The sequence below is a fragment of the Oncorhynchus mykiss genome, chromosome 14 (assembly GCF_013265735.2).
Source record: "Oncorhynchus mykiss isolate Arlee chromosome 14, USDA_OmykA_1.1, whole genome shotgun sequence".
Classification (NCBI taxonomy): Eukaryota; Metazoa; Chordata; class Actinopteri; order Salmoniformes; family Salmonidae; genus Oncorhynchus; species Oncorhynchus mykiss.
This window is the reverse complement of record NC_048578.1, coordinates 26789592-26801971: the sequence shown is the minus strand read 5'-3', so window position 1 is coordinate 26801971 and position 12380 is coordinate 26789592. Positions and strand designations below refer to the sequence as shown.

Genomic DNA, 12380 nt, shown 5'->3' with positions numbered 1-12380 from the left:
TTAACTGTTGACGTTGAGAGTTGTGCACCGAGGCCTCCCACTCCTCTTTCTACTGGTTAGGGCCAGTTTGTGCTGTTCTGTGAAGGGAGTAGTACACAGCGTTGTACGAGACCTTCAGTTTCTTGGCAATTTTTTGCATGGAATATCCTTCATTTCTCAGAACAAGAATAGACTGACGAGTTTCCAAAGAAAGGTCTTTGTTTCTGGTCATTTTGAGCCTGTAATTGAACCCACAAATGCTGATGCTCCAGATACTCAACTAGTCTAAAGGCGGCCAGTTTTATTGCTGCTTTAATCAGAACAACAGTTTTCAGCTGTGCTAACATAATTGCAAAAGGGTTTTCTAATGCCTTTTAAAATGTTAAACTGCGATTAGCTAACACAACGTGCCATTGGAATACGCCTATGTAGATATTCCATTAAAAAAAATATGTTTCCAGCTACAATAGTCATTTACAACGTTAAAAATGCCTACACTGTATTTCTGATGAATTTGATGTTATTTTAATGGACAAAAAATTAGCTTCTCTTTCAAAAACAAGGACATTTCTAAGTGACCCCAAACTTTTGAATGGTAGTGTATATTTGACATTTTAGTCATTTAGCAGATGCTCTTATGCAGAGCGACTTACAGGAGCAATTATGGGTTAAGTGCCTTGCTCTAGGGCACATTAACAGATGTTTCACCTAGTCTGCTCGGGATTCTGGCCCAAATCTCTTAACTGCTAGGCTACTTGTCGCCCTACTACTATGCTACTGTACCCCTCCACCCTGAAATCCACCATCCACCTCAAACCAAAAAACTACACTCCGCACTTTATGCCGGTAAGTCCTCTCTCCTCTTTTGTCCTTTTTTCCACATCTTCATGTTCTCCATTATAAGTGTTCTTATAAGCACTGCCAGCGACAATTAGCTGTTGGTTAAATAACACCATTAATACTGTATAGCTGGAACAATTATTACTGCTTTACTGTGCAATGAAATAGGAAGGAGGGAGGATTTGGGGGTCCAGTTCTCAGGCGTTTGGAGGGGAGAGCCCTCTGGCTCAGAGGACAGAGTTACGGGGGGGTGCATTATATTCTTTAGGGGGTTCTCCTCTCAACTCTGCTGGCCCGGGCCAGTGCGTCCAGAGGCCCTGCCATTGACATCGTGCTGGCTGATGGAAGGAGAGGACTGGGTCTTCCGGAGGTATCCCTCGCGCCCCCCTCGGCCCTCCCCAATCCCGCTCATCACGCTAGCCTCTATCTTCTCCAGGTCGTCTGTCTCTGCCCTCATCTTGGCCTGGAGCAGGTTGATATACGTCTCGTACCGACTCTTCTGCAATGGAGAGAGAAGGGGAATGAAGATGATGTGACTAGAAATATGCATATATCACACATGGCTCATTTAACACACAGCTATTACACAATGCTCACTCTACAGAGAGAAAGAGGATTCATGACAAATGATGGGCAAAAACACAGAGAAAGGGGATATAGGACATTGATCTCGTGATTCTGTCACAACTATAACACAACAACAGCCCATCTATTTCAGATATACCAGTACCTATGCACATGTAAACAGTTACACAGAGAGAGAGAAAGAGAGATGCAACCTTTCTCCCTTAAGATAAACTACACATATTATGCAAAGGGATGTAGGCCAAAGACCTGTAGCCTCTCTCCTTCTCACCTCATATATGAGGTAGTGCTCTTTGATTCGATACTCCTCCCACTCTCTGCTCTTGGGAGAAGGCGAGGGAAGGTTCTTCCTGTGCTCCTCCACCTCCACACTCATCTGCTTCAGCTTCCCCTCGTGGGACTGCAGCTGATCCTCCTGCACCAATCACAGCAACCCATCAAACAGCAGGCACCAGTAACAACCAATCACATAACACAATCAATTTAGGTTGCACCATGCTATATATGTGGTTGTGTGTGAGAGAATGTGTGTTTGCGTGCACCTGGTTTAGCCGGGTAGAGGAGGAGGGCAGTAGAGGTCTACAGAACGTCTTCATGGAGCCAATGGCAGCAGGGAAGGCCGGGGCGGAGAACAGAGCTGCTACCAGGTTAATACGGAATATCCACGACATCATCTCCTCTTCACTCCTTCAAAGAAAGAAAGGAGACAGACAGACAGACAGAAAAAAAGAGAGACATTTGTATGTGTCTGTATGTGTTCAGAAGGTAGAGCATGGCGCTTTCAGTGCCAGGATAACGTGTTCGATTCTAGAGACGTAAAATACGTCTAGTACGATTCTAGTACGTAAAATTTATGCATGGACAAAGCGTCTGCTAAATAGCATACATTATTATGAGAGAGAGTATGCCAATAATAACACCACATTTCTGTACATCATGAAAGTCAGTTATCATTGTGTGACAAAATAACCGAATGTGCATTAGAGGACATGTAGCTGGTTCCCATGAACAGGCCTCCCCTACAGGCCAGAGTAGCAGAGGACCTACGGTGCCTGCAGCAGGGACACTCTCCTGTCAGAGAGAGAGAACAGGCCTCCCTACAGGCCAGAGTAGCAGAGGACCTACGGTGCCTGCAGCAGGGACACTCTCCTGTCAGAGAGAGAGAACAGGCCTCCCCTACAGGCCAGAGTAGCAGAGGACCTACGGTGCCTGCAGCAGGAACACTCTCCAGTCAGAGGTCTTTAGTTTGAGGACGTTGGGTCTCTTGCTGTAGTCTGTAGCGCGGGTGGCTAACGCATGGTGGATACGCACAGCGTTCTTCAGGTCCCCCTCACACAGCTCTGCATCAGCCTTATACTCATCCTGTCAACAGGGGGAGACACACACATATAACGTCGTCAGAGAGCTCCTACTACTGTGTTTGTGTGTGTGTGTGGGAGAGAGAGAGTGACACACACGCAGCTGAGCTACCACTGCTGCATTCTACTGCAGTGGTAGAAGTCTGTTTCTATGGTAACGGAGAGGTATCTGGTACCTTCTGTAGATAAAGGATCATCCCCTTTAGAACCGCATAGAACTTCTTCCAGCCTCGTCGTCCTCGTGGGGCTAGAGAGAGGGAGAGGGAGTGAGACAACTGTTATTTCTAAACTTGTTTAAATCCCAATAACTGAAGACTTATGCGTTAAGAAATTCCCTTCCAACCTAGCCTAAGCCCATCTATGTGTGTGTGTGTGTGCGCGCGCAAGTTTATACTCACTGCGTTTGCCGTCCATGTCTGCGTGGCTCTTGCGGGACAGGACACCGTGTTTATAGGTGACAGCGTTGGGTAGGATGGGGATGGCAATGAAAGGGTTATTGCCATCCGTTACCCTGGCAACCCCCCTCTTCCCCCCTCCCTCATACTGCTCCTCCACCAGCTCCGATAGACTCTTCCTGAACTCCTCTTCCTCACTGCAATACATCAGACATCAGAAATAACATAGGACACACACGCACACACCTGAGAAGGGATACTCACATTGCCCATTCAAGTTTCTCGTTCTTTATTGAATTATACAGCACCTAAACAGGAAGTAAAGAAATCAAAATGGTGAGAGAAAAAAAGTCTCATTGAACTGGATCAACTTCTGAGTAATGCCAACATTGGAATCTGATCAAATATTACATTAGTAAGACAAAGCATTAGTAAGGAGCCTAGTTGAAGTGTTGTCATCAATATTGACCTAGCATTGATTACTGTACCTTTAACAGGTCTTTAGGGAAGTCCTTGTCATCGTTTAGGCCATCCAGATTACTGATGAACTGCTGGCAAGACATCTTCTTCCCAATGTTCTGGACAAGAGAGACACATGCAGGCTGTTCTGGACAATGAACCAGAAGGCTGAATCCTAAATCACTCCCTTCCCTTTCCCACAACCCTCAGCCCTCCATTTGTGCATTCTTGCTCACCTCCGCCTTATGCATAAGTATCCCAAAGCTTAGGGAGTGAAAATTATTGAGGGTGTAGGGGCTAATTCCGATAACCACTTCGGCCATGCCAGCAAGGCTGCAGGCTTCAGAGCGAAGTGCTATCCCGACAAGCACCACAATATGTTTGGCGTTCGCACAATTTAATCCAAAAAGAATGATATGATTGGAGTCTGCAGAATTTAATCTAAAATAATGATTTGTTTGGACTAAGCACAATTGAATACAAAATAATGGAGAGGCAGGTCTAATTGTAAACCACATGCATTTGTTTGTCTGATTTCAAGAAATGACACGCGTAACTTATGAAATAGCCTATACCTCAAATTAAATGTTTAACTGTTACTGAGGTTTATAACTTGTAAAACAACAGTTGATGGGTTTATTGATCCCCTCGCCACTCTGGAAGTCACCCTAGGAGTTTTGTCAGCAACATATGACAACCGAGGGCCCTCCAAGTGGGTTGGTAGGGGCGAGGGGGTGATTTGGGATTCACAGTCTTACTACCTACCAGTAAATGTAAATATTGACAAACTTTTCAGACGTTTACTGTATTTTCTATAGTAGGTGGATCTTAACAAGGCTAAACACTACTGTAAATGCAAATCGATGTGAATATGTTATGCAGTACTATGAATAATTCCCCTGAATGACCACTAGGTGTCAGTGGTGTGCAGGTAGAGCATTAGCTATTCTATTCTATGCATTATGCGGTTGATTGGTTACATTATGACCACAGATATACTGTACATGGAGAGACACAGAAGAGGTTAGTGCTAAAAGCCACTTACCACCTACGGAGCAGGACAGCCAGAGGTTACACAGAGGTCAGACAGAACGCAGGAGAATAGAGGGAATGAGAGGAGAGGAGAAGAGAAGAAACGAAGGAGGTTGAGAGAGTATGTTAGAAGCATGAGAGGATCTGTTAGTAGACATATAAGAACAGAGAGTTAAATTGTGAGAGCGTGTGTTAAAGTAACACTGGATAAGAGTTAGTATATAGTGCTGCGGTATTTAGTAGTAGGAGACAGAAAGACGGGACAAAAAGAGGGCAGAAAGTGGGTCAGAGGAGAACAGAGATGGAGATTGAGAGATTGAGCTGGAGGGTAACAGAGAGATAGTGAAATAGAGAGGTCGAAGAGAGACAGATAGAGAGAGAGAGAGTAAGACAGACAGACAGACAGACAGACAGAGAGGGAAGCTATTGTTGCTGTAGCACATCACTTCAAAAACAGGTGTTGCCTGCCTTAAGGGGGGCTTTATTTTTATTCTTAAAGACAGACAAGCAAAATACATAAATACAATGAGCCGACGCGACAGTAGGTTTCTCTACGTCAATTGTGTTGGTGCGTGAGTCATGTTAGACAGGGTTTTGGCTCTACTCCTCAGGGATCTGCTGTATGTCAAATAGGATTGATGAGTATTTCTGGGGGCTCCTGCCTGTACATTGATTTCCATCTATCTTCACAGACTGTAGGTTTGATAACAGAGCTGTACATACGTGTCCATGTAGATCAGTGTTGAGCAGCATTAGGGCGCAGGTTAACGTATGGGCTCCGTCTGTTGGAAGAAGAAGAGAACATTGTTTTTAAATGTTATCTAAATGTCATGGATGACTCAAATGGCATATTTTAAAAGTAGGCTAAAAAATAATCTCAACAATACTTGACAAAGTCTCAACACTACTCGGCAGTCTAAGGCACTGCATCGCAGTGCTAGAGGCATCACTACAGACACGGGTTCGATCCCAGGCTGCGACCGGGAGACCAATGAGGCGGTGCACAATTTGCCCAGCGCTGTCCGGGATAGGGGAGGGTTTGGCATGTCCTTGTCCCATCGCGCTCTAGCGACTCCTTGTGGTTGGCCGGTCGCATGCACGCTCACTTCTTTATCCAGCTGTACGGTGTTTCCTTCGACACATTGGTGCGGCTGGCTTCCGGGTTAAGCGAGCAGTGTGTCAAGAAGCAGTGCTGCTTGGCAGGGTCGTGTTTCGGAGGATACATGTCTCTCAACCTTCGCCTCTCGAGTCCATAAGGGAGTTGCAGCGATGGGACGAGACTGTAACTACCAATTGGATATCAGAAAAAATAGGTACAAAAATGTAAATAATAATAATCCACGTGACCTTTGAGTCAATCTCCTTTTATGCACTCTGGACATGCGTTGGTAGTACTCAACTTGTTAACGACCTTCACATCGCTAATGGCCTGGTACTCAGAGCTCTATTGTCCTTCCAACCACTCTGACATCAATGCAAACGCAAATAAAAATCACATCAAACACTTATCATCATGCTTTTAAAAAACTCACCTCACTGTGATGATCAATTTGAAGAAGGAAGTTCAACAACAGGTTGAAACTGAGTGGAAAACATGGTCGTTGTTTCAAAGCCAAACACAACAAAATGGGCAGCACTTCGTAAGGTGAGGATTAGTTAAAAACCCCCATACACATACCGTGCATTCAGAAAGTATTCAGACCCCTTCCCTTTTTCCACATTTTGTTACGTTACAGCCTTATTCTAAAATGGATGTAAAGAATATAATCTCATCAATCTACATACAATATCCCACAATGACAAAGCAAAAACAGGTTGTTAGAATTTTTTGTAAATGTATAAAAAAACGAAATATCTTATTTACATAAGTATTCAGACCCTTTGATGTGACACTCAAATTTGAGGTCAGCTGCATCCTGTTTCCATTTATCATCCTTGAGATGTATTTACAACTTGATTGGAGTCCACCTGTGATAAATTCAATTGATTGGAGATGATTTGGAAAGGCACAAACTTGTCTACATGAGGTCCTATAGTTGACAGTGTATGTCAGAGCAAAAACCAAGCCATGAGGTCAAAGGAATTGTCCGAGACAGGATTGTGTCAAGGCACAGATCTGGGGAAGGGTGCCAAAAAATGTCTGCAGCATTGAAGGCCCCCAAGAACACAGTGGCCTCCATCATTCTTAAATGGAAGAAGTTTGGACTTGGTGAAGGTTCACAACGACCCTAAGCACACAGCCAAGACAACACAGTAGGGGCTTCGGGACAAGTCTCAGACCTGAAAATAGCTGTGCAGCGATGCTCCCCATCCAACTTGAGAGGATCTGCAGAGAAGAATGGAAGAAACTCCCCAAATACAGATGTGCCAAGCTTGTAGTGTCATTCCCAAGAAGACTCGAGGCTGTAATTGCTGCCAAAGTTGCTTCAACAAAGTACTGAGTAAAGGGTCTGAATACTTATGTAAATGTGATATTTCATGTTTTGTTTTTACATTTGCAAAAATGACTAAAAACCTGTTTTTGCTTCATCATTATGGGGTATTGTGTGTAGATTTATGAGGAAAAAATATAATTGAATCCATTTTAGAATAAGGCTGTAATGTAACAAAATGTGGACAATGTCAAGGGGTCTGAATACTTTCCGAATGCACTGTATTAGAGCTTATGACTACGCATAGACCGATATATGAGCCCAAGACTGGAAAAAACGCTGAATTTAAATAATGATTGTGCAGTTATACAATACATAGCTTTATAGCCTACCTACCACATACTACGCATGATAGAAAAACATTTTTAAAAACACAGATTTAAGATGTCTTTGATACATAATTGGTCTAGCCTATACTCCAAAATGTGGTAGGCTATGTATTGTATAACGTGCACAATCATTATTTTAATTCAGCGTTTTTTCCAGTCTTGGGCTCATATATCGGTCTATGAGCTCTAATACAGTGCATTCGGAAAGTATTCAGACCCCTTGACATTGTCCACATTTTGTTACATTACAGCCATATTCTAAAATGGATTCAATTGCCAAGGGGTCTGAATACTTCCGAATGCCCTGTATACATGTCTATTCCTGACTCTGACATGGCTTGTTCTTATATTTCTTAATTCCTTTCTTTTTATTTTTGGGATTTGCCTGTATTTATTTAAAAAAATGTACGCATAACTGCACTGTTGGAGCTAGAAACACAAGCATTCTGCTTTACCTGGGATAACATCTGCTAAATATATGTATGCAACCAATAACATTTGATTTGATGAGTGAAATATGATCACTTGAAGAGAGAACAGCTGTGCAGCCTGAGGCAAGGAACAGAGCGTAGGCTTTTTATGTGACTTTCTCAAATCCTCAATAGCCTGTAGTCGCATCATGCAGACCATATGTTTGACATTCTAAGGTTTGTGTCATTCACAACTAAAGTTGCCAAATAACTCAATCTAGCGTATAGGACCTGTTTCAAATGATCACTTTTACGCTCCACATAGCCACTTCATATGCACACTTGCTCCGGAATGTGAAAAATATCCTTTCTATTTTGTTCAGTTAAGTTCAATTATATTCTTCTTACTATAAAATAATGGCACCGGACTTATAAGCATATCTAGCCAGCTAAATGAACAAGCCTATAGCCTATAGCATGGAGCACAGCCAGATAACATACAGTATCTAGCCAGCTAAATGAACAAGCCTATAGCCTATAGCATGGAGCACAGCCAGATAACATACAGTATCTAGCCAGCTAAATGAACAAGCCTATAGCATGGAGCATAGCCAGATAACATACAGTATCTAGCCAGCTAAATGAACAAGCCTATAGCATGGAGCATAGCCAGATAACATACAGTATCTAGCCAGCTAAATGAACAAGCCTATAGCATGGAGCATAGCCAGATAACATACAGTATCTAGCCAGCTAAATGAACAAGCCTACAGCATGGAGCATAGCCAGATAACATACAGTATCTAGCCAGCTAAATGAACAAGCCTACAGCATGGAGCATAGCCAGATAACATACAGTATCTAGCCAGCTAAATGAACAAGCCTATAGCCTATAGCATGGAGCATAGCCAGATAACATACAGTATCTAGCCAGCTAAATGAACAAGCCTATAGCATGGAGCATAGCCAGATAACATACAGTATCTAGCCAGCTAAATGAACAAGCCTATAGCCTATAGCATGGAGCATAGCCAGATAACATACAGTATCTAGCCAGCTAAATGAACAAGCCTATAGCCTATAGCATGGAGCATAGCCAGATAACATACAGTATCTAGCCAGCTAAATGAACAAGCCTATAGCATGGAGCATAGCCAGATAACATACAGTATCTAGCCAGCTAAATTAACAAGCCTATAGCATGGAGCACAGCCAGATAACATACAGTATCTAGCCAGCTAAATGAACAAGCCTATAGCCTATAGCATGGAGCATAGCCAGATAACATACAGTATCTAGCCAGCTAAATGAACAAGCCTATAGCCTATAGCATGGAGCACAGCCAGATAACATACAGTATCTAGCCAGCTAAATGAACAAGCCTATAGCCTATAGCATGGAGCACAGCCAGATAACATACAGTATCTAGCCAGCTAAATGAACAAGCCTATAGCATGGAGCACAGCCAGATAACATACAGTATCTAGCCAGCTAAATGAACAAGCCTATAGCCTATAGCATGGAGCATAGCCAGATAACATACAGTATCTAGCCAGCTAAATGAACAAGCCTACAGCATGGAGCATAGCCAGATAACATACAGTATCTAGCCAGCTAAATGAACAAGCCTATAGCCTATAGCATGGAGCATAGCCAGATAACATACAGTATCTAGCCAGCTAAATGAACAAGCCTATAGCCTATAGCATGGAGCATAGCCAGATAACATACAGTATCTAGCCAGCTAAATGAACAAGCCTATAGCATGGAGCATAGCCAGATAACATACAGTATCTAGCCAGCTAAATGAACAAGCCTATAGCCTATAGCATGGAGCACAGCCAGATAACATACAGTAGGCCAACTCATATTCTGTTCTACTGAAACACATCTTCATATCATAATGCTTCTTTCGGCCTGCCTAAAATAAATGATGGATTTATTGTGATGCTGCATCAGCGGCTTGTATGAGTGGAGGCCTGCTGGAGATGCTAAACATGTTTATGTTAATTAACGGTCAATTACCCTGAGATCGGCAGTAATTTGCAAGACAATAACCGTATGACAAAATGTCATGCCCGCCACAGCCCTATCCCCACCCTACCCACCACCCTAATTATAATCATCACCATCATCTTCTTCATCATCATCATCCCGTTTGGATCTGTCTTTGCCATCGGGGGCGAGGGCTGTGGGGTTGCAGACACAGAACCTCTTAGAGAAGTGGACCAGGATTCTCTCCCTCTCCTGGGTCTCACCCATCAGAGGAAAGGCTTTCAGGAAGTTCCTGAGAATTAGGTCAAAGACCAACGAGTGAGCAGGCAGTATTGTTTTCAGGCTAGAATACAAAGTGTATTTGTCCTCACAGTGATATAGGCTACAGGCTACAACCTTTTAAAAGCTTCCTCACTTTGGTTCGGAAATCGTCAATGGAATTTTAAGACTACAGTAGATTAGTACAGTACATTGCACATTCATTCAGTGCAAACTCAGTGTAACTCGCAATACAAACATGTTAATATACTTTAAATATCCGCATGCTGTGTTTAATACATGCATTCAAGACAGTCCCAAATCATGGCATACTGTATACCAGGAGGTGACAGTTGACTGTATTGCAAAATAGAGACACACTACAGCTCTATACTCAGAGAAATCAGTGTTAGGCTAATATGTTGTAAACAGTAATGTGAGAATAGTGCTGACTGGTCTTACCTCAGGGCCTTGTCCAATGACAGGCCAGAGAAGTCAAAGAAGCTGAGGTACTCTGACGCCACCAGCTGGCTGAAGTCGTTACTGCAGGATGGACAGAGGGAAATGAAATGGGGGAGGGGAGATAGAGGGGGAAAGAGAAGGGGGGATTGGGAGAGAGAGAGAGAGAGAGAGAGAGAGAGAAAGAGATGTGACATTTAAGATGATACAAAATACATATTAATACAATATAAACACTGTGAGACATATGCATGTGTATCAATGTGGAACTGAATGACAGTGTGTGTGTGTGTGTGTGTGTGTGTTTGGTCTTGTGTGTGTGGTTGGTCTTGTGTGTGTGTGTGTGTGTGTGTGTGTGGTTGGTTGGTCTTGTGTTTGTGCCTGAAACCCACTTCTTGCCCAGGTGGCGTGCCACGTCGCAGCGTCTGAAGCCCTCCAGGTAGAACAGACGCTTGGCCAGGCGTTTGGCGGCGTCGCAGTCGGCACGGCAACCGTTGGCCAGGGTTTCCGTGCTGCTTCTTTCTAGCTGCTCCAGGCCGCCCAGCTCCGACTCTGAGTCCGACAGCACGTCCGTGAGGAGGTTGGCATCACTGAAGAGGACACACACGACAGCCTTATTGAGCGTATAGTAGAGCACCTACCTGCCCCACAGAACAGTGCCCTAGTGTGAGCAACCTTCATATGAGTCTTTTACATAACCCTAGCATGATCACTGACAGTCAGGATGATGAAAACATAGAATGTGAGGATATTTGGGAGCTATAAACTCCAATTTCAAGAACCTTTTCACTAGACAAGCATAAACAGATACAGTGCCTTGCGAAAGTATTTGGCCCCCTTGAACTTTGCGACCTTTTGCCACATTTCAGGCTTCAAACATAAAGATATAAAACTGTATTTTTTTGTGAAGAATCAACAACAAGTGGGACACAATCATGAAGTGGAACGACATTTATTGGATATTTCAAACTTTTTTAACAAATCAAAAACTGAAAAATTGGGCGTGCAAAATTATTCAGCCCCCTTAAGTTAATACTTTGTAGCGCCACCTTTTGCTGCGATTACAGTTGTAAGTCGCTTGGGGTATGTCTCTATCAGTTTTGCACATCGAGAGACTGAATTGTTTTCCCATTCCTCCTTGCAAAACAGCTCGAGCTCAGTGAGGTTGGATGGAGAGCATTTGTGAACAGCAGTTTTCAGTTCTTTCCACAGATTCTCGATTGGATTCAGGTCTGGACTTTGACTTGGCCATTCTAACACCTGGATATGTTTATTTTTTAACCATTCCATTGTAGATTTTGCTTTATGTTTTGGATCATTGTCTTGTTGGAAGACAAATCTCCGTCCCAGTCTCAGGTCTTTTGCAGACTCCATCAGGTTTTCTTCCAGAATGGTCCTGTATTTGGCTCCATCCATCTTCCCATCAATTTTAACCATCTTCCCTGTCCCTGCTGAAGAAAAGCAGGCCCAAACCATGATGCTGCCACCACCATGTTTGACAGTGGGGATGGTGTGTTCAGCTGTGTGGCTTTTACGCCAAACATAACGTTTTGCATTGTTGCCAAAAAGTTCCATTTTGGTTTCATCTGACCAGAGCACCTTCTTCCACATGTTTGGTGTGTCTCCCAGGTGGCTTGTGGCAAACTTTAAACAACACTTTTTATGGATTTAAGAAATGGCTTTCTTCTTGCCTCTCTTCCATAAAGGCCAGATTTGTGCAATATACGACTGATTGTTGTCCTATGGACAGAGTCTCCCACCTCAGCTGTAGATCTCTGCAGTTCATCCAGAGTGATCATGGGCCTCTTGGCTGCATCTCTGATCAGTCTTCTCCTTGTATGAGCTGAAA

General features: G+C 43.4%; 1 protein-coding gene across 2 annotated transcripts in view; it reads right to left on the bottom strand.

Moving 5' to 3' along the window:
• Positions 1 to 566: 566 nt before the first annotated feature.
• The window catches only part of LOC110489086 (PH and SEC7 domain-containing protein 2), a 42283-nt gene continuing 30469 nt past the window's right edge, over positions 567 to 12380 (bottom strand). Inside the window, exons 4-15 of one of the 2 annotated variants that reach the window (XM_021561653.2) lie at positions 10924 to 11121; positions 10535 to 10615; positions 9949 to 10106; positions 5372 to 5430; positions 3646 to 3735; positions 3422 to 3465; positions 3161 to 3354; positions 2939 to 3009; positions 2609 to 2766; positions 1947 to 2091; positions 1676 to 1819; positions 567 to 1318 (exon numbers count right to left, since the gene is read on the bottom strand). In XM_021561653.2, the coding sequence (XP_021417328.2) occupies positions 1100 to 1318; positions 1676 to 1819; positions 1947 to 2091; positions 2609 to 2766; positions 2939 to 3009; positions 3161 to 3354; positions 3422 to 3465; positions 3646 to 3735; positions 5372 to 5430; positions 9949 to 10106; positions 10535 to 10615; positions 10924 to 11121 (1561 nt within the window). In that variant the 3' untranslated portion in view covers positions 567 to 1099. Of the gene's footprint in view, positions 1319 to 1675; positions 1820 to 1946; positions 2092 to 2608; positions 2767 to 2938; positions 3010 to 3160; positions 3355 to 3421; positions 3466 to 3645; positions 3737 to 5369; positions 5431 to 9948; positions 10107 to 10534; positions 10616 to 10923; positions 11122 to 12380 lie in introns of both variants that reach the window. The other variant, XM_021561655.2, reaches the window with a different exon arrangement.